Source organism: Onychostoma macrolepis, chromosome 10 (assembly GCF_012432095.1).
Source record: "Onychostoma macrolepis isolate SWU-2019 chromosome 10, ASM1243209v1, whole genome shotgun sequence".
Taxonomy (NCBI): domain Eukaryota; kingdom Metazoa; phylum Chordata; class Actinopteri; order Cypriniformes; family Cyprinidae; genus Onychostoma; species Onychostoma macrolepis.
This window is the reverse complement of record NC_081164.1, coordinates 8164330-8186960: the sequence shown is the minus strand read 5'-3', so window position 1 is coordinate 8186960 and position 22631 is coordinate 8164330. Positions and strand designations below refer to the sequence as shown.

The 22631-nt window shown below is 34.7% G+C and overlaps 1 protein-coding gene across 1 annotated transcript in view; it reads right to left on the bottom strand.

Moving 5' to 3' along the window:
• Positions 1-22631, bottom strand: part of uvrag (UV radiation resistance associated gene) — a 111826-nt gene that overhangs the window by 45583 nt on the left and 43612 nt on the right. The window contains exons 10-12 of the mRNA XM_058788881.1: positions 20483-20570; positions 19986-20046; positions 16767-16932 (exon numbers count right to left, since the gene is read on the bottom strand). Coding sequence (XP_058644864.1) covers positions 16767-16932; positions 19986-20046; positions 20483-20570 — 315 coding nt within the window. The remainder of the gene's footprint in view (positions 1-16766; positions 16933-19985; positions 20047-20482; positions 20571-22631) is intronic.

The window sequence follows — 22631 nt, the reverse complement described above, 5'->3', positions numbered from 1 at the left end:
TATTTTATCGGTGATAGCCAAAGTGGGAATTTCAAGCTTTGATCTTAATTTTTTTTTAAATGTATAACATTTATCAAAAAATATTTTTATTACGATTTTATAGAAAATTGTGAAAAGGAACAATAAAAACAGAATATATGAGGAAGATCAACACTATACAATTGTGTCAGCAGTTCATTCTCTGAGTTTTGTAGCAATGACTACGTTTCAAAAACACCCAGACCTCCTGAACCGAACATCCTAGTTTTATTGGAGAACATGGCCTGAAAAACCCAGTTGGAAAGTCCCTCTGAGAAAACTTAGGATGGGAAAGGTCCAACAAACAGACAAAAAGACAACTCGTGAATATCCTGCACCCTCCTCGAAGCGGCTCCAACTAACACCTGACATAACTGCAGCCCCCTAATACCAGACTACGACATTACTGCCCTGTTATTAAGAGCTTACAGGGAGGGAGAGAAAGAGCGAGAGAGACACAGAACAAGAAGAGGACAGAAAAGCCTCCAGCTTAACCACCTGTGATCAACAAAAACATCACCACTTTAACCACAAAGCTCTCCTGACAGCGCTGTCAGGCTTGTTAAAACACCGCGTGTGTGTTTTCAAGACTCCATACCTAAAGAATGCAGTTATAAGAGTCGCACAATTGTGAACGTGCGACGTAGAGTCATTCATCTTTTATTTTCACAAAATGGCTCAGTAGGAGAGGTCGTGGACTGGGGTCACACACTTTAGCCTACGGGCGGCAGACACGTACAACCCAGAGGTGTGAGTGATCTTCCGGAAGTTCCTCTGTAATCCGTGAGGCCTTTTTGTCAGTAGCACCTGGAACTCGTGCTTTTAATCGTGGAAGAGTGGAGACAGACCCAGCAATTCCCTCTACTTCCTGTCTTAACAATTCTGTCTCTTATACACACACACTCTCACATACTTCCTGTCCTGTAAGACACAGGGGGGCATAATCTTGAAGCAGGTGCACACTTAAAACCCACAAGGACTGCACACACGCGCACACACTTCACCACGTCATTCATGTCACTTTGAGTGTAAAGGAGCAGAACGAGGTACAGTGGTGCGTCAAATTCCTCACACAACCCTAGTGAGCTTCCTCGCTGCCTTCCAAGATGGCGCCCTAACGACAATAGAAACTTATAAGTGAAAACAGCAACACAGACGATGCAAGAGGAATGACAAAATACCATAATAAATATATATAAACAATATAAAACAGTTTTAAAACTTTTTATATGACCTAATCACCACTTAATTATTAATAGTTTCAATTATTTAAAACAATTATTTACATATAAAAATAATGTTGAATGTAAGGGATAATCTACGCTGCGCGTTGGGCGGTTCCTCGCCTCCACGTCGTGCATTCAAATCGTTTAATGCACAGCTAGCCGTTGATTATCCCGTTTATGCCATGGTCATTTCACAGCATTCACATATTAAACATGTTAATAATATTTGCACTGCAATATTTGACCGGAATGATAAAAATGACAACTGTAACTGTATGTTGCTATGGTTACCAATGTTTATAGGAAGCACATTAATGTAGAGCGTGATTAAACTGACCTGGAACTACCTGTGCAGTTCAACGAATTTAATCAACACCTGCCAGCCAATCAGAATCCAGTATTCAGACAGACCATGGCATAATTAGAAATATCAAATACATAAAATACCAGTAAACAAAGCAAAATGTTTACAATAATTATAAACACTATAAACGTGTATTTTAGTTCCCCCTAAGGATTCAGTATAAAGTATAAAACTAACTAAATTATTAATTATAAACATTTATTACAAATGGCGAGCCTAAACAAAATTCACTTAAAGTGAAACTGAAATTAAAGTCCTAAATAAATTAAACATACACTTTTAATCAATATTCTCTCACTTTAGCACTTAAAAAAAAAAAGAATTTTGGGAAAACAAAAACGTGTTGTTGACGCATAAATGTAATCCAATAACTTGCCCAAACTAAGTATTAAACAATAAAACTAAACAAAAAAAAAATTATAATAATTATTACATTTTAAAATCAAAAATTTTAAATAATATTTGAAAAAGCTTACTGAAAAATAGCTGATTTAAGCCTCACAGTTGAAGTAGTTGTAAGCTGTATTGTTTGAGTCCCAAAAAAAAAGCACAATTAATTTAAAGTAGATTCATTCATTCTGTAATGGGCCGGCACTGGCTCATAGGAGTGATTCGTTCAAAAATCAGATTACACTGCTTAAGCTGTTTGGTTTTTATTCACTTAATAGAATTGGCTCAGGAGAGTCATTCTGGAGTCAGACTTCACTGGAATCGATTCGGAGTCAGTCGTTTGGGATTTAGACTTTACTTTCAGCGCTGTATATTTTGAATTCACTTAAAAGAACCAGCTCATTTGTAAGGGAACTGGACTACACTAGTCGCACTTTATGTTTCACGTTATAGATTTAATAGCTGTGTTGCATCACAACACAAATGAGAAGTGCAAATTGTGCAAGAACCCAGAATCGAACATCGCTTGGTTCCCGATCATATCCTTGCAATCCACATCTTACCACATTCCATAGAAACAACCACAGTAAGCCAGCCAAAAATCACTCGCACACACACACACCGTCACCTAACAGTGATTAATGAGCGCTCTCCGGTGTGTGTGTGTGTGTGTGTGTGTGTGTGAGATCATACTGCTGTGACTCTGGTTCACAGAGCACCAGGAATTCCTCAAGGGAATGTCCAGTCAAATATATTATAACAGAGCAACAGGAGGCAGGAAGAGAGTATGCGTGTGTGTGTGTGTGTGTGTGTGTGTGTGTGTAAGCATGTGTATGAACATATGAGAAAAGTGTGTTCGGGTAACAGGACAGAAAGGGAGAGAAATGGAGAGGAAATGAGAATGGTTTTTATCACTATTAGAAACGTGAAGGATTACAGTGAGACTGGAGAAATGTTCACGCTCACTCTCACATGGCAGGATAACACTTACATTCACCCCACACCTCACAAAATGTCACACAAAACAAGGCACACCGCAAATGGATGAGTTTAGCTGGATATCAGTGTCCCATATTGCTTGCATGCAAAAAAAAAACAATGTTACTATATAACCTGCCCATAAAATAATTTTAGCACACTGTCTTTGTTTAGAAGTCATATAAATTTTAAAAACATTATTTTAAAATTAAAAAATAAATAAATAAAAATTCAAATTATTACATTTCTTTAATATAAAAATATATAAGTAAAAAGTAATGCATTCAAGTTGTAATTTTTTTTAATTATATATATACATACATATATATATATATATATATATTTATTTATTTTTAAATATCCTTCAAGTTGTAAGGTAACGCTTTACAATAAGGTTCATTAGTTAACTACATTAGTTAACATGAACTAATAATGAACTGCACTTATACAGCGTTTATTAATCTTTGTTAATGTTAATTTCAATATTTAATAATACATTATTAAATCTTGTTAACATTAGGTAATGCACTGTGAACTAACATGAACTAACAATGAACATCTGTATTTTTATTAACTAACGTTAGCGAAGATTAGTAAATACAGTAACAAATGTATTGCTCATGGTTAGTTCATGTTAGTTAATACATTAACTAATGTTTAACTAATGAACCTTATTGTAAAGTGTTACCAGTTGTAAAAATATAAACAAAACATGTATTAATGAAAAAACATTGAATAATGTAAAACAATAACTAAATAAAAAAAAAAGTAACATTTTTTAACATATTCAATACTATAAACTGATTATTTTAATAAAAATATGTGTGACTGTAGCTGACATATCTCGCCCCTTGCCATCTCACCAACAGGCTTTAGGGTGCTGTCGAGCTAATTTCTAATTTTAAACCTCTAATATAGCAACTATATGCGTTTGTCATTGTCCCACCTCAAACGCAGGGGGTCACCAGTAGCAGAGCTGTACATTTCCAGTAAATGTTTGTGACGGGGCAAGACAACCGCAAGAACAAGCCTCCATGTTTCCACATTTGCTGAAACTTCCCTCTGAAGTATGATCTGGAATGTTACTCAATAAAAAAAAAAGATTTTGATAATTGAACATGACAGTGACACAGATTCTCATTCGCTTTCCTTCTGACTGTTTCTGTCTTCTCTCCCTCACTCCACTGTAAAAATGATTTATCCAAGTTGCAAAGATTATTGAAGTATGTTTTACAAGAAAATACTATTTCACTTTTTACTTGTTTAATTCAATGCGTTACTTGCCTTTTCTTTGTAATTGTTTGTGTGGTTTACTAGCAACTTCTTCAAAAAGTAATAAATCCTACACCAACTTTTTTTTTTCAGTGTATGTCTGTTACAAAGAAAGAGTGCGATATCATCAAGTAACTAAACAAGAGAGACGAGACGGGCATGTACGATTACAAAAAGCTCTTTCATGAGACCGGATGTTTACATACACTTTGAGTGAGTGTATGTTTTGTGTGTGTTTCATGACCTCATATTAGCACATAAGCTCTATGTTCTGTGTAACCGCTCTATGACAAAGTGAGGGTGTTCAGCCAAGACCGGACCACTCTAAAGCAGACTCAACAGACTAATGCAATCACTTCTGATTGATCACATACTCACAAACAGGAAATCGGCTTCATTCAACAGTACATCTGCTGATCTTTTGTTACAAAAAAAGTCAATCTTTAAATAAAGAGTGGAGACTGTGGTTATATTAATGAGGTACCATCTCATCCACTGTATGACCTTTGACCCCTAGAAGCAGCTAGCAGCTTGGAAAGAATAGTACCAACTGGTTACTAGTACGAGTGGGCGATATGACCAAAACCTTATATCACAATATGAGTCATTTTTTTCACGGTTAACAATGTATCACAATATAGTTATTTTTGCTTTAAATAAGATCTTTATAATATCAAAAATTTTGATAGCATAGAAATTTCATAATTCTTGGTCACCAATGTCAATATCACAAAAAAACTAACAAAAAAAACTCAAGCTCACTGAAGACAAGTAATCAGTCAATAGAACAAATAAATAAGAAATTCTACATGCATTGTATAAAGTAATCAAATGTATAAAATCACTAAATATTCTTCACTGTGTTAAAGTTACAAAAGTGATTTAGTCAAGAGCAGTGAGAGACTTTCTCTCTTTTGTTGTTTGATTAACATGAATGAGAGACAGCAGGAATATTAGACTGCTGTCACTTTAAGAGCTGCCCGGATCCAGTCTACTGTTACACATGTGTTTTCTTTCTCAGCTATATGCTTTCCCTCAAGACCTAAATTACAGTGTTTACAAGGATACTTGCAAAGATGGGCATTTTGACACTTACAAGTGTGTGTATTTAACCAATAAAGGCCAATAAAGCGTCAAAAATTACTATGTTCGATACTCACACACTCAGAAACGGTCTCTCAGACAGTGAGCATATAGAGAAATGAGTTCTCTTTCTCGGCTGATTGCGCTTAAAATAACTAGTTTTTAAACTGCAATGTTTAAAAATGTGTGCAAACGATAAGTTTTCATGTCCATGCAGCACAGCAACACCACGTGAGCATGTATAGAGACGAATAGTCCAAAATCTCTACCGGTTGACAAGTTTCTACCAGTATTTCACCCATCCAGCATTTTGATTAACTTAAAGTTATTTTACATTTTAAATATTTGAAAAAAAATAATAATAATTTTTTAAACATAATGTATTGATGTTGTAAAAGCATTTTAAAATCTTAAAAGTGAGTCAGTTATAATCAAAACAAGTTCCCACAGGAATTTTTAACAATCTTACGGTCAAATATTTTACCTAATATATTTTTGAGATGTTTTACTGTAAAAATTCACTCATGCTGTCTTTCTTTAAAGTGGTAGAGAAACAGAAGTAGTGACAAGATTTTTATATAGTGTAACTGATTATTAACAAAGATTGGATGTTGAAATGTGGAAGATATGGTAGATGAATTCGAGCTCTCGGGGGCGGGGTTTAACCAGACTAAATGATTGGAGAAGTCCTGCATATGTCACCAGAGAAAAGTCATTTCACCGACAAGTTCAGTTAAGAAATTTTGATTCAACATTAGATGGATGAACTGTTCACGATAATATCTAGAATATGCATTTAGAAAACAAATTGGGTGAACTTTCATTTAATGCCGACTTTTACACTTGGAAAATTACACTTGGTGAGCTTTGTTATATAATGCAAACACATTCCAACATATTTAAGTGTGACATAAGCGTCCAAATACTTTCAGGTCCACTGTAATTTATACTACAGTTTGTTTAGTCCTGCTTTGATCATTTTAAAATCATCTGCAAACGTTATTATGCAAACAAACATTCCGCACGCACCCCCAATAGAAATGTTTGACTTATTAAATGGTATAAATGAGAAAGTTCAGATGGATAGCATAATAAATAACTATAACATACAGTAAAAAGTGTTCTCTTCCTGTTCTCTGGCCCCAATTCTGGTCTTAATTAAACAGCTGGGGGGGGATGCACCTTGTTCTCTTACACCAGCTCATAAAGAAACTAAGACGACAGAGTAAGTGACCCACAAATTCCTTTTGGACCTTTTCAAGACATACGCATACTTTAAAAGCGAGGCGGAAAATGTCAGAATGGTTATAGCGAGGGCTATCGGCTGTGCCTAGACCATTAAAACAGCATTGTATGGCAGATGCTCAGTGTAATCGTTTCTATGATATTGGGAGTTACAGCTATGGTTGATTTATACGGCAAGTGCTGCCATTAGCTGTGACAGTTTGGAGGCAGGTGTTTGTTTAAAAGCAGCTAGGTTGATTTATGACTCCCCACGCCTGAAACTGCATTAAAAACACTGTAGTTATGGGGAATGTTCTCTATTTCCCGGGCGAATGAATGAACAATGCGCAGAGCGGGAACGCTGAAAGGTATGTTGCATATATGCGCGATCAGAAAAGGAGATAGAAGCAACAAGTGTGTGCGCCGGAAAGAACCAAGGATTGTGAGCAAACGTGCATGCAAGCATGTTAACACACAAATATGGGCAGTTCACAAATAGAGAGAGAATATGCACCAGCACGAAACAGCGTTAGGATGACAAGGTTATGTACGTTTGGAGTATCAATTATTATATGTAAACAGGCAGGCGGAACACATGTGCCGAGGCTTGTGGAGAGTATACATTAGCGCAGGTCATTTGGAGTAGCTGGGAAGATTTTCAACGGTTCCTGGACTTATTCATGATCTGCTCCGACCACCCACCAAACGGCAGGCTGCTGCAGTTTTCCCTTAACTCTCATCAAGGCCCAGTCGCACGCCAGACGGATGCAAAGAGTGAAACTTCATAATGAAGATCGGAGCTAGTCTGGAAAACTGCAGCAGGAGTATATGAAAATTCTCAGTCAAATACCTGAAGACCAAAGGGAGACCCCTGAAGAACAAATAAAAGTTGGATTTGAAAGTTGTGTTGGTCAGTTTTTTTCACCTCCAATGAAAATATAAACAATAAAACTTATATGACGATCATAAGACCTAGGGATTCACCTATATCAACATTCTGAACTATAAAAACAATAAAATATTATATTTATATAAAATGTAATTATTTTATACATATAAAATTATAAATAATAACCTAACCAGTAAATAACTGATATTGTATCAATATCCTGTGTAGCCCTAAGCACGAAACATAATGAAGATTGTATAATAATATTCATATAATTTCATATGTATACAAAATTATAAATAACCTATCCAGTCAATAACTATTGAATCAATATATTGCGCAGCCTTAATAAAATATAATGAAGATTGTATAATAATATTAATATAATGTCACGTATTTAAAATTATAACCTAACCAGTCAATAACTTACACTGTATCGATATATTGTGTAGCCCTAATAAACAACATAATGAAGACTGCATAATAATATTATAATAATTTAATATTTGCATAATTTCATATGCACTTAAAATAATGATACTGTATAGATCTATTGTGTAGCCCTAATAAACTCAACACAATGAAGACTGTACACTAGTATTCTATTAATGTTATTTAATTTCATATATATAAAATTTTAAATAATAACCTAACCAGTCAATAACCAATATCATATTGATATATTGTGCAGCCCTAATGAGCACAAAACATAATGAAGATTGTATAATATTATACTAATATAATATTCAAACAAATTAATTAAATTAAAATTAAACCATAATATAATGAAGATCATACAATAATACAACTGTTACAATTGTAAGTCGTTTTGGATAAAAGCGTCTGCAAAATGACTAAATGTAAATGTAAACTATTGCTGTCAAAATTTGCACTTTAATGCAGGCGATTCATTTTTCCAGTTTAATGGTGTTAAAAATATTTAACGCAGGGACAGAGCTAGGGTTGGTCATAATCGCAATTCAGTTTTTTTTTTTTTTTAAATTAACTGACAGCACTAAATCTAACATTAAAATAATATTTATATGAATTATAAAACTATTTTATTAATGCATATAAATTCTATCAATATGTTGTGCAGCCCTATTAAGAACAAAACATGGTGAAGACCATAAACCTCTTCCAGACTGGAAAACTACTTAAGACCAACACCTAAGAACAAGATCATTTTTTAATACACAAGATTGTTGACTAATTTTAAGGCAAATAAACAGCAATCAAAATAAGTCATTTCAAATGCGAGGGCTTTCCAAGCATCATAAACGGGTATCCCAACATATACAAGTTTAATCCGGCTACTCAAAACATGCTCAAAGATAGAGACAATTTGGACCTGAAGATAATAACAAGAGCTGAATGATTTAAAGAACGATGGAAACATGGCACGATCCACAAATCGAGAACATTTAGAAGATAGAGGGATGGAAACGAGCGGAAGACAGCCAGAGGGATGAGGTATTCAGCTGCCGGGTACAGCCTGGCTCCAGTCTTCTGTCTTCATGATGAGCGCTTTTATCAACTTTCAGCCCCATCAAACTGATTCTGGCAGAGCCGGACTTCATCTCTGAGGGCCAAATACAAGACTGACGAGTCTTTCCACTGTCTTCAGATGATATTAGCCCTTCAAGAAGTCATTATGTTATGATTCACGCTGCTCACAAAATGCAATGGATTCATAATTTTATGAATCACGCTGCTCACAAAATGCAATGGTTTGGTATTTCTCTAATTTCTCGACATGTCTGCAATTAGGAGTTGCTCATGACATGCATCCAGACAAGGAGGAACTGATCTGCAAGCCCTTCAAAGATGAAAATAAAATACAACCAGTCAACCCTAAAAAGGAAGCACAGCCCATCTTAGCAGACATCATCAAACGATCCTTTAATACTTTTCCTTTCCTTTGAGCTCACGGCCACCCTTCTCTGGTCTAAGAGCCCAAGCTGGCAACTCCTCAACTCATGGAGCGATGTGTCAATTCCTACTTCCATTTTTACACTTGTCATAAAGTCCTTCTGAAAAAGTGGACAGCGCCATCATACAGTTCCCAATAAAAGCCAATATGAGAGGGGGGCTTGGGTTTAACGGGACAATCTCTGGACTCCATCACCCAGAGTACATCTGGATCACATCTCCAGGCCTCTGTGGCAATCAGCCGTGCTGCGATGGGATAGAAGTGAAGAAATGTGGGTGCAACGTGTTGTTAGAGTCCACTGCATTTCAAGAATGCATCCAGGGGGTTGAAAGAAGCTTCCAAAATCGCAAAGAACGTTACGGAAAAAGAATTGTGTGTATTTTTAGTGCTACATTAAGAAAAGAGGATAGTAGATCAAATTGGTAAAGGAGCGAAAAAACTCCAAACCGCATCATTTGGTCACAGATGAGGCATCCCAGGTGGAGAAGAAAGGAAGGAACCGCAGAACTGCACTCCAAGGCAGTCTCACTGGGACACAATCACTCTAATATGCATGGAAAGAAAGGAAAAGAAAGCAAAGGTCTGGGGTGGTGGTAGCTTAATGGTCAGAGCTGCTAACTTCAAGTTTACACATTCAATCCCATGTAGAGCTGACCTTGGATCTGGAAAGTTATTGAGAGCCAATTCCTGTCTGTCCAAATAGTGCATTTTAAGTCACTTTAGATTGAAGTTTTGGCTAAAGTAGTGGATGGAAGAGCGTTAATAAGAAGCAAAGGTTGCACATTGAAAATTATGGTTTTATGGTCAGAATGGGATTCGTCAGATTTCATTTACGAGACTGGTGGGTCGATATTACACCGAATGTTCAAGTTTAATGGACGAGCCCTGCACAGTTTAAGCAGCTGTAAAATCAAGTAAATAAGAAAATGACTTAGAATGTGGCCTGATTCTACAATTACAGCTAAAGTGAAGTACAGTTCTACATAACCATACATGACAAGGAAACATTGGCTGTTTCAAAGCCTAGCGTAGGTTTTGCTAGCATCCTAACAAAAAGGGAACCTCGAAAGGGACTGACTTGGATACATAAAGGAGCATTACTCTGTCAAGCTCAAGCACTTAAGATTTGGAACAACTTTTGCAGTGAGAGTGCACATGTTGCTTTAATATGATTTCAAGGTAGTCAGTTCACTAGGGTTTGAAACAGAGCCATTATAATTTCAAAAAATGACAATATAGAAAAACAAGATCTCCAAATGCTTCACAGTTATGACACTGGGAATGTGGCCTGACAATTCTAGATCTCAATTTATGTACACAGTAGGCTGGAAATTCAAGAATGTTGATATCAACTGTTAAGCTCTGAAGATAACATTATCATTTCAGTAAGTGGACGTATAGAAAAACAAGTCACATTCTTAATAACATCTCTCCAACATCTCATTAATCATGGATCGGTTAAGCCTAGTCCAACAGAACCAGGTCAAAAGTGACTGGATGTGGAAAATGACAGAATAATTCTTAATTTGAGTCCAGCTAACCAACTCCATGAGTTATCAAATATAGAGTTCATCTACTCTCAAGACTCTCAAGGAAGATTTTTGACTCTACGATTGCACATCAGTGACAAATGACTTGTGATTATCGCCACAATACTCACACTTCACTCATCTTTATTCACAATCACTGTCCTGACAGCTTTATCATCAGATGGATAAATCTTGGCCTGGGGTGGTCACATCAGTTCGATCTGTGTATACACACGCTGGGTGATCGGATGAAGCCTCCCTCTAAACAGTTTGAGGGAGGTGAGGTCAGAGGTTGTTCCAGCTTATGGGCCACCTCACTGACACCTGGGATTGTGGGAACAGTAATGGTCTCGTTAGGCACAATAGTAAGAAATGTCTAAAAATTGGATGTTGGAAGGCATAGTGTTAAAAGATCTGAGCCGGTAAACAAAGCTGGCTGTAGGTTTGACCCTGACGTTGAGAAAACACTGATTGTGTGGCTTTCAGAATTGGATTGTGAATGACTTTATATTTCAAATCAACTCCTGAGTTTGGAATGAATCCGAATAGAGGTAACAAACAGGATGAAGAATTGCAATGTAAGGAAGTAAAATTAAAATTAATTGAAATTCAAATAAATTATTATACATGTAATGGTCATTTTTGACCTAGAAAAGCAAAATTTGTCTCGTTTCAAAATTAAGAAAGTTTAAAAGGCTTAAAGTTTGAAAGTTTACAGACATTATGGACAGACAGACAGATAGCGACAGAATCAAAGATTAAACTATAGATAGAACGATAGAACAACAGAACATAGACAGACAGAACAATGAATTGAACAACAGATAAAATGACAAAACGACAGACAGACAGACAGACATACAGAATGATGAATTGAACGACATAAAACGACAGACAGATAGATACAGATAGATAGAACATAGACAGGTAGACAGATAGATAGACAGACAGACAGAACGATGAATTGAACGACAGATAAAACGACAGACAGACAGATATAGATAGACAGAACATAGACAGGTAGACAGATAGAACAATGAATTGAACAACAGATAAAACAACAGACAGATAGATATAGATAGAACGTAGACAGGTACACAGATAGATAGACAGACAGAACGATGAATTGAACAACAGATAAAACGACAGACAGACAGATAGATATAGATAGAACATAGACAGGTAGACAGATAGATAGACAGACAGAACGATGAATTGAACGACAGATAAAACGACAAAACGACAGATATATAGATATATAGACGGACGGACAGACAGACAGAGGCAGAATGATAGATTAAATTATAGACAGAATGATAGCTAGAATGACAGATAGACAGAATGATAGAGTGCTAGAACAAGAGAATGATAGATAGATGTGATTCCCTTCGACAGAATTGAATAAGTGATTGACTGACAGACAGTAGACAGCCATACAGACGCAGTCAATTCCATTCAAATTCATACTCATGAATTGAAAAGAATTCTTCAATTCTGAATTCAGCACAGCCCTGCCTTGAGCGAGCGCCTGTAATAAAGTGCACTTGAAGCCGTTTTGGAAAAAGCATCTGTTAAATGACTACTTACTCACTAGAGCTCCGAAATGACAACTTGATTTGCTCTGTGTGGCTGCAGACCACAGGCTACAAAGAAAAGTCGCACAGTAAGTGTAGTTATGAAGATCTCCGATGTATCTTCCCAAACTGAAGGAGATGAATGGACTGCCTGAACTGCAGCTCAGAGAACACTCACTACACAAGCCCAAAACCCTGCTACGACAGAGACAGACATACAGTATGAACTCCAGACCAACAGGCCATGAGAGAGATAGAGAAGATGATTTGAACCATATTTATCAAGTGTAAGGCTGACACAATGTTAAACAACGACACGTTGGGGCTGATTACAGCTCATATTGCTGTAAGTTATGGTGTGTGGAGGTCACAGGGTCACGGCAGGAGCGGGGATAATAGGATCTGGCTCGTGCGGAGTTAATTACGAGGGCCACATAGGTCCCTCTGTTCTCCTTCTCCTTGTAACTCATACCTTAATGAGCTTTGGAGTCCGACTTCTGAAGGGTTAGACCTTCATCTTCTCAGCGGCACCTGATTCATCTGCAAACACACATACATGGGGCCGTTTAAACAGCTGAGTGGTTTCACCCTCTGCTCAGCTGCTGCTAATGGCCGCCCCTCACACAAACAAGCGTACATTCACAAACACACGGGCTGAGGGTCACCGAGAGTGTGTCCTGATTGTTGTTTGACTTTCATAACAGCGCTGTCTCCAGGGAGTCGCTGTGACTGGCAGGGTGGGAGGTGGGCGGCCGAACGTACTGTCTGTGAACCTGGTAAAGGCTTGTCCTTCACTGGTGCTCTGCAGAAAGACGGCCTATTGAGTTACATTCATGCGGCTGAAAATTGGAGAACATCTAGAGATCTAGACATCAATGCTAAACGCAACAAATCGGGACGCTTGGTGGGGGACATCTGCACTAGACATAACTGCAAATCAGAAATGTGCAAGGCCTAATCTGAGCCAGCCGCAGCTAGGGATGTGGTCATTTCTACTGCTGGAGGACTCAGTAGAGAAATCAGACAATATTTTTATTCTCTTTTTTTTTTATATTTGGTCTATGTAAAAGAGTTGAGGAGTAGCTAAGCATCACTTAAAGTAGTGACGCTAATAATTTAAAGGGAAAGTTCAACCAGAAATTGAAAATGTAGTAATCGTTTACTCACCCTCATGTTGTTCCAAACCTGACTTTTTTCTTGTGTGGAACACTTTTTATATATTTATTCCATTTAAATAAATGCTAAATTGCATAAATCAAAAACAATAATCTAAAAGTTTAAGATATGCTCCGCTTCAATCTACACTACAGTTCAAAAGTCTGGGGTTTGTAAGGGGTTTCTTATTTTAAAAAAAATAAATAAATAAGTATTTTATGCTCACCAAGGCTGCATTTATTTGAACAAAAATACAATAAAAACAGTGCTATCGTGAAATATAATTATAACAAATGTTTTCTATTTTAATATATTTTTAAATTACATTTATTTCTGTGATGGCAAAGCTGAATTTTCAATGGCATTACTCCAGTCTTTAGTGTCACATGATCCTTCATGAAATTATTCTAATACGCTGATTTATTATTACTATAATCAATGATGAAAACAGTTGCGATGCTTAATATTTCTGTATAAACCATGCTCTTTTTTTTTTCAGGATTCTTTGAAGAATAGAGAGTTAAAAAGAAGAGCATTTATTTGAAATAGAAATCTTTTGTAACATTATAAATGTCTTTATTGTAATCTTTGATCAATTTAATGCATCCTGGCTGAATAAAAGTATACATTTCTTTTAAAAATCCTACAGACCAAAATGTTTAATCAGTAGTGTATATTAATATTATTTAATACACTTATTATTACTGTAATTATTAGATGGACATCTTTAGTGGTACATTGGATCTCATTGTTTTTTTAGTGTGTCACACCACCTGTTTTTTTTAAGAGTGTCCCAATCAAACCACAAGGTTCCTGTGACACAAAAAAGAACATGGTGCTAGTAATGCCAACACCATGGCTTTGGTTTCCAAGGAATTTCAAAAAAAAAAAAAAACATACATTGAATGCATGGATAAAAATATCTGCCAAATGCCATCGCAACAAATAAAAATCCCAATACATGTAGAAAAATCAATCAAGGCATACAATTATTGTGTTTTCTGAGTCATTTCCGAGCACTTGTCCGTCACACAGCATGAGGGGAAGAGCTGGCACTATCCAGGATTATTCTTTCTACCCCCCTCTCTCTTACCTCTCCATCTTCTTCCTCCTCATTTATAAGCTGTTGAAATCAGCCATTAATCCTACATCAAAAGCGGAGAAAGGCATCTCGACCCCGTCATTCAAAAGGGGGCCCATCTGATTATAACAATCCAATTTTATTGCTAGTTTCATTAAGGGGCTTTTCGCCATGTGAGGAATGCAGGAATGTGATACCTCTCTGGGCATGTGCACCGCAGACATGTAATCAGCACACACCAGCAGCCTCGTTTCTTGGATCGCTCCTGCTTAGTTACGGCACCAAAACACAGAAAAACAATAATTTGAATGAGGTAGCCGGCACTGTAATTGCAGTGCCCACACATTCTGGCATTAAAATGCCAGGGTCTTCGGACCCCACAGGCCAAGCCTGAAGAGTGTGCATCCGTCTCCATCGCAACCACAGCATAGCATGCACACGAAAAGTCAAATTACAAGCATCTCAACACACGGTAGGACAACATCACACCCTGAGGATGCAATTTAACATGAAACTATGAAGATTAGGGGAAATAACTGCATTCATGGCACACCAGGCAAAAGTGGTGGTTTCAAGAGTTGTGAAAGAATCCCATTAGATGATGAAATGTTACTCTAGCCGCTAGAGATATAAACATAGACATAGGATGGATGTCAAAGGTCAAGCTCTTTACAAACAGATTTGGAGGAATTGAATGAACCTTAGAAATAATAGTGCACTCAATATTGCTGTCCCCAAATAACAACAATGCACCTGTGGCTCAAGAGGTTTACAAAAAAAAAAAAAAAAACATTTTATGGAATTTCTAAAAAATGGAATGTAAAAATTCCATTCCAAATTCCATTCCATTTCTGCCATGGAATAAAAAAAAATAATAATAAGGTAATTGCAACTTTTTCCTCACAATTCTAACTACTTTACTCGCAATTCTAAGTTATATCTCACAATTCAGGCTTTTTTCTCGCAATTCTGAGGAAAGATTCTGCAATATATAAATGAAAAAAATCAGCATTGCGAGATTGAATCGCATCTGCAAGTTGATACCTGCCAATTCTTCCAATAACTGCCAAAGAAAAGTCAGAAATTGTGACATATAAACTTATAAACAAACTATAAATTTGCAACAGCAAGAAAATAATTCGAATTTTGAGATAAAAAGCCGCAATTACCCTTTTAATTTTGTGGCATGAAAAAAATTACAAGATATAAACGTTAAAAAAAAGTCAGATTTGCTAAATGTAAACTCTGAATTACTAATTATGAGTTTATCTCTTGCAATTTTGACTTTTTTCTCAGAATTATGAGGAAAAACTCATAGGTAGCAATTATTTTGTGGCTGAAATAGGCTTCCATATAAAACTGATAAGCAAATGCCAAAATTTAAACAAACAAACAAGAAAAAAAGAATGAGAACCTTATAAAAATAAAAAAATACACAAATACATAAAAAATGCTAATTAAAAAAAAGATGTAAATCTGCTAACATCAATCATGAAGTTATGCAGCTTTGGCAAAATGTCAATTAGTAAGATACACAAAAAAAAAAAACTTAAGACACCGATGGGACCCTCTTTCTAGGATATTATTTATCTCCCACGCTGCAGCAGACGTGGTAATCTACTGAGAGGGAGGATGAGATGAAAAGATGAAAGGAAAGAGAGTTAAAGAGGAATGGATGAAAGGCAGGCGAGGTGGGCACATGAAAGTCAGAACCCCGTGGCGTTTAAGTAGCGTTTAATCCAAGAAGGGCCTTAAACCACCCCTGAACATGCATTTTGAACCAGACAGGTGGACAAATTACACACGCATAAACCACAGGTGCAAAAAGATGCATAAATATTCCTGTGTGTAAAGGGAAGAAAGTCTTTAGAGCGAAATGCATAAGATAAATCAATTGGTTCGCTTTTGTTGCTTTTCTACTATCAACTATTCATAATAATAATAATAATAATAATAATAATAAAAGATTTCTGTGATACAGAGCTATGAAAACGTTAGTTCAATTAATTACCAAGCAATAAAAATTAAAGAATCTGAAAATCATTCTTACTCTCTCTCCTTCTCTGTGAGTTTGTCAGTGATGGTGTCTTTGATGGAGGAGCGGGAACCCTTGTGGATGACTGGATACCTGAGCGGAATCTGCAGGAAGCTTGATATCATCAGCACCAGGTGTGCCGTATAACCCAGAGCCACCGCAACACTCCCATCATCCTTTGCTGCAGCAAACAGAGGAAAACACAAAAAAAAAACATGTTAAAAATTACAGAAATTTAAACAGCAAATAAAACTCTATATAAAAAAAAAAAAAATTATATATTATATATTATATATATATATATATATATATATATATATATATATATATATATATATATATATATATATATATATATTTTTTTTTTTTTTCCTCACAGGATCACAATTTTTTATTTTTTTTGCATTGTGACATTATTTTCAAGACAATCACATTTCCAACCCATGTTCACATTACTGTAATGCCTCTGCATTACAACAGCTCATTCTCATTATAGAAATGTATATTTATAATAAAATACATTAAAAAAACATTTAATTACAGCTTAAATAATATTATAACAATATATTATAATTATAATATATTGTCTAATAAGTTCGATATTTATTACAAAATTCATTCTCGTTACAGATTTTTTATAAAAGACTTTAAAATGATATTTTAATAACATAATTATACATAATATTATTAATATAGAGTCTTAGATTTATATAACAAATTCTATAATTTATTATTTGACAAACCTGTTTGTCGTTTAAGAGAACATTAAATGTCACAATGCAAAAAATATTAGTAATACAAAATGGATCTAAATTATTTATACAAGGCTACAACCTCCATTGCATTTGAGGTCAAGATTTGTACACTCCGTTTTAAAGGATGAGTCACAACAATTTAAGTTAATTCACTCCAATCTGAGGTTATAAATCAAAGGCCATTTGTTAAGTCGATGGAAGCTGATGAAGGCCATTCATTTTGTTGAGTCTCCTTAGGGCCCTTGAGTTATAAGGAACCGCATAATAACCTAATACCATGCAAAACGTCAGTTCACCCCAGCGATGCCCTTTCCTGATGGGGTCAAAGGCATCACCAGAGGCTAAAAGCTACTCTAAAAAAAACAAGGATCGGCTAATTCTAGTGTTCAGTCTTTAAATCTGTATAATCACACTCCGACGTGTGCATTTCCTAAATAATTATATGCCATCTAAATCACTCTGATGGCCCCATTACTGTCTAAACAGCAACCTTTCGGGGCATTTCTAGCAAATTCAAACAAAAAGCCCAAATGCCAAGCAAAAAATATTTGGTTGCTGAGCAACAGGAAGGACAACAGGTCAACCGGTTATTATGGGTTGTGAAAGAAAAAAAATGCAAAAAGCTTTTTTTCCTCTTAAAACTAGTCATAAATAAAAAAACACACTTTTCACAAACATGCATCCAAACTACATTTCCCAGACATCCCTGCAATAATACTCACTACATTTCAGCTTACAGAAGGTTTCCAGGCTAGAACAGCCACATATTTCCAAATGAAGAAAATAAGCTGTGGACACAGACCATATGACTTACGGAAAGCTGTGTGAGATTTATTTAGTATAATAAGTTGTATATGCATAAGAGCCGTCGTGCTTTCAAAACGCATGAGAAACTGTGCCAAGCAATAGCCACATATGTGAAAGACTGCATATGCATGTATGTGAATATGCGTGTCGTTGAGTGCGTGGTTCAACCTGGCTTCCATTAACCTCTCTGTTCTTTTGAAGTCATGCCTCTCCTGCCTGAAAAAAGCCAAATCTGATTCCCCGCGACACATATAGCGCTGCCTAAAGGACACATGGGAAACGAGACGAATAACTCTCCCCACAGCCAACACAACAAAAGACATCACTTGTACCCATCACACACAATTCATTCTCCTTATTAAAAACCCCAAAAGCCTAACTACAGGGAACTGGGAGATGAATGCCCTAATAAAATCCTTTTCTCTTATATAATGCGAGAAGTCAGAAGGTCCGACCACGGTTCTTGCTGTGTGAATAACTGACTAGTGTGATCTCACTCGTAACCACAAGCTGAAGGGTTCCATGGACACAGGGCTCCATTGATCAGAACAGAGGAGGATGATTGATTGATGGCCTGGAGCCTGTGATCCACAGCCAGACTGAAGAAACACAGAAATCAAGGGAATTGCAGCCAGTGAAGCAGAACTGACTGGGAATTCAAGAGCTCCTCTCCAGATGAGTTTAGATCTGCTGTATCTCATTCTGATCTGATTTAATTCAGAGGGTGACGGCGGACCAAGAGAAAGAGAAATTCACCAATACAGAGAAATTTGACGCAAATATATCAGACTTTTTTATGCAGACATATACTGTATTTTATACTGTATAAAATTCATTAAAAAAAGCTGAAATGTAAAAAATGTGCAAAATTTGCCTGATGTGAGCTACATTTTGGAGCCAAGTGGGCACTATTTTAATTTTAAAATGGCCAAATATCAACTAATTCATCACTCAAAAAGACATTGTTACTTGAAATAAAAATAAACGTTAACAAAAATAAAAATAAATAATAATAATATTATTATATATATATATATATATATAAATAATAATAATATTATTATATATATATATATATATATATATATATATATATATATATATATATATATATATATATATATATATATATATATATATATTAATTATTATATATAATTATACTGTGTGTATATATATATATAAAATACACATAATACATTTTCAATTTGATGTACTATAATAACTAAATCTGAAACACAAATAAAATTATATTATAATATATTTTAATATATTATATAGCCACTTCTTAAAAACACAAAAAATGACAACAAATAATAAAATGACTGACTGAATTAAAAAAAAACTTTAAATTTAATACAAAAATAACGAATGAAAAATATGAATAAAAAGTACTGTATTATTTTAACGATACTAAAAAAAACAAATAAAAAAAAAAAACACTATTGCAACTTTACACATGCCCAAAGAACAAACAATGCAGGGTGAGTTACAGAAGTTTAATATTTAGTGTGTAGGATTTCACAACACTATATTAGAGAACAGAAAATGAGAATTTTTTTTTAGATTTTTGGACTGACTCGAGAGAAAGCAAATATTGATCAATTAATTGGTTAATTAATAAATCAGTCAGTCACAACTTAAACAACAGGAATGTTAACTCCAAACTTACCTTGAAAGTCTTCAGAATTGGGCAGTTTGACACCACAAATCACATAATCATTCTGATTGTTCTGCAAAGAGAACAAGAAAACAACAGAAAGGCAGTCGTGAGCACAGCACTCTAGAAACAGCATGAGCAGCCGATTAATCAAATCCTTTATGCAACAACTGACAAAGCTTGGCAGAGGATAGTTTGGTCTGAATGAGGTTTTCTGCTCATTTTCAGTGGCTTTATTCTGTAAACTGATTTGACTGGCAGCGGGACTCTGCGGGTACCAGTCAATGTATGCACTGAACAGTAGTTCTAGGTCATACTGAGATGGTGGGAAACCAAAACTTGTTAACAGCCAGTAACACCAGAGTCTGCAAAGACCCTGACCTCTAACATTCCCAGCAAGCCACACGCTCCAGTCATCAGCACACAAAACAAAACAGACAGGAAGCTGCACTATGAGTGTTTCTGTTGAGCGTGTTTGAGTGTGATAGTGTGTGCAGTTAAACACTCACCACATCAATGGGATAAATGTAGGACAGCTCTGATATTAGCTGACGACAGCGGAAAGTGAGCTGGGCATTGGATTTTAGAAACAGCTCTCTGTTGAAGAACAAACACAGAAGAATTTCACCATATATTCACATTAAATGTAATCAAAAGTTATGTTACTTTTTATAATATAAAATATTCATATATTAATATTATTTAATAATTATATTGCTATATATATATATATATATATGTGTGTGTGTGTGTGTGTGTGTGTGTGTGTGTGTATGTATGTATGTATGTATGTATATATATATATATATATATATATATATATATATGCGTGTGTGAAGAGTTCATTTGCAAAAACAGATAACTCCGTTTTAACAATTCTCAGAAATCATGTTTTTCATTGTGCATTCCAATTTTTCTCAATCCAACTACAGTTGGGTTATTTTGACTAGGTTAAAAATTAACTTTAAAGAACAGCTAACTAACAATAAAACACAATAAAAGCATGATAATATAATAAAAACATGATTTTTGAGTTATCTATTTTGCAAATAAACTCTTCATATATATATAATAAATAATATAATATATATATATATATATATATATATATATATATATATATATATATATATATATATATATATATATATATATATATATATACACATACATACATATACATACACATATACATATACACATATATACATACACATATACATATACACACATATATACACACACATATATATACACACACACACACACATATATACATATATACACACATATATATATATATATATATATATATATATATATATATATATATATATATATATATATATATATATACACACATATAAAAAATCTATTATATTATTTTATTATTAATATTTATATATTATTATTAGTATTGTAGTATATTACTAACTAATAATAATAATAATTAAAATACAAATAAAGTTACAACATTATTATTTTATTACTATTAATCTACTTATTTCTAGGTTGATATAAACTGCTATATTATTAGTATTATAGTACATTAATTAAAAGATAATAATAATAAAAATAATAATAGTTTAATAATGAAAAATTACATTAAAATAAATGTATAATAATAATAATTCTAATAATTGACAATATTATATTGCAGCAATAATAATAATCATCATCATTTATCTTTATTTTTATTTATTTCTAGATTGATATGATTTAACATTTTATTATAATTGCAATGAATTATTATTAATGACAATAATAATAATAATAATAAAAGTTAAGTGTCATTAATAACTGTTGTTATTAATAAGAATAAGAATAATAACAATAATAATAATAAATGAACAAATTACTATTATTATTATTATTATTATACAAAACAAATACACATGACACGTGTAAATATTTTATTCCAGGAAACCTGTTCGTATATATATCCACTAAAAACAAACTTAGAAACAATTACTTTAAAAAGTAGCTTTTAAGAAAAGTTCTAGCGGCATTTGTGTACAGATTTATCTAATAAAAAGAAATTCACACACGTTTCACTGTCCAAAATGGTCTAAATACTTTTTGGGGCTACTGTATAACTAGCAGAAGTCAGTCACAAGACAGGAAATAACAGGGAGTCCAAATGACATGGAGACAAAAGAGAAAAAAGAAGAGGAAAGAGAAGAAGTATGAATTGCAGTGTTTATATTGGCTTTAGGAAGTTCGCTTTGCTAATGATGCTCTGAATCATCTCTCTAGTAATGGTAAGAACTACTCAATTATCATAACTGCCAAATTACAATGAACTTCCTCCACTCTAACCCCATCCTCCTGTGGTACAACCAACTCTAATCAGGACACATCTGTCAAGAAGGGGACACACCATTACCTCAGGACGGGGGGAGGCTGGGTGACGGGCACAGCTAAAACCAAGACCTGTGTAGGTGAGGTGCAAAGGGTTGAAAAAATGTTTACTTTTCATGTTCAGCTTTCAGCTACTGGGTCTGTGACTTGAGGAGAAAGATGAAGAGTAATGATAGAGGATAATGTGGTATTAATTTACAGCCATGAAAAAGAGGCAGGAAGGAAGTAATGTTGAGGTATGAAGGATATACCTTCCTTACTGGACTATAGCTTACATGTGGGTCCACCAGGCCTGCT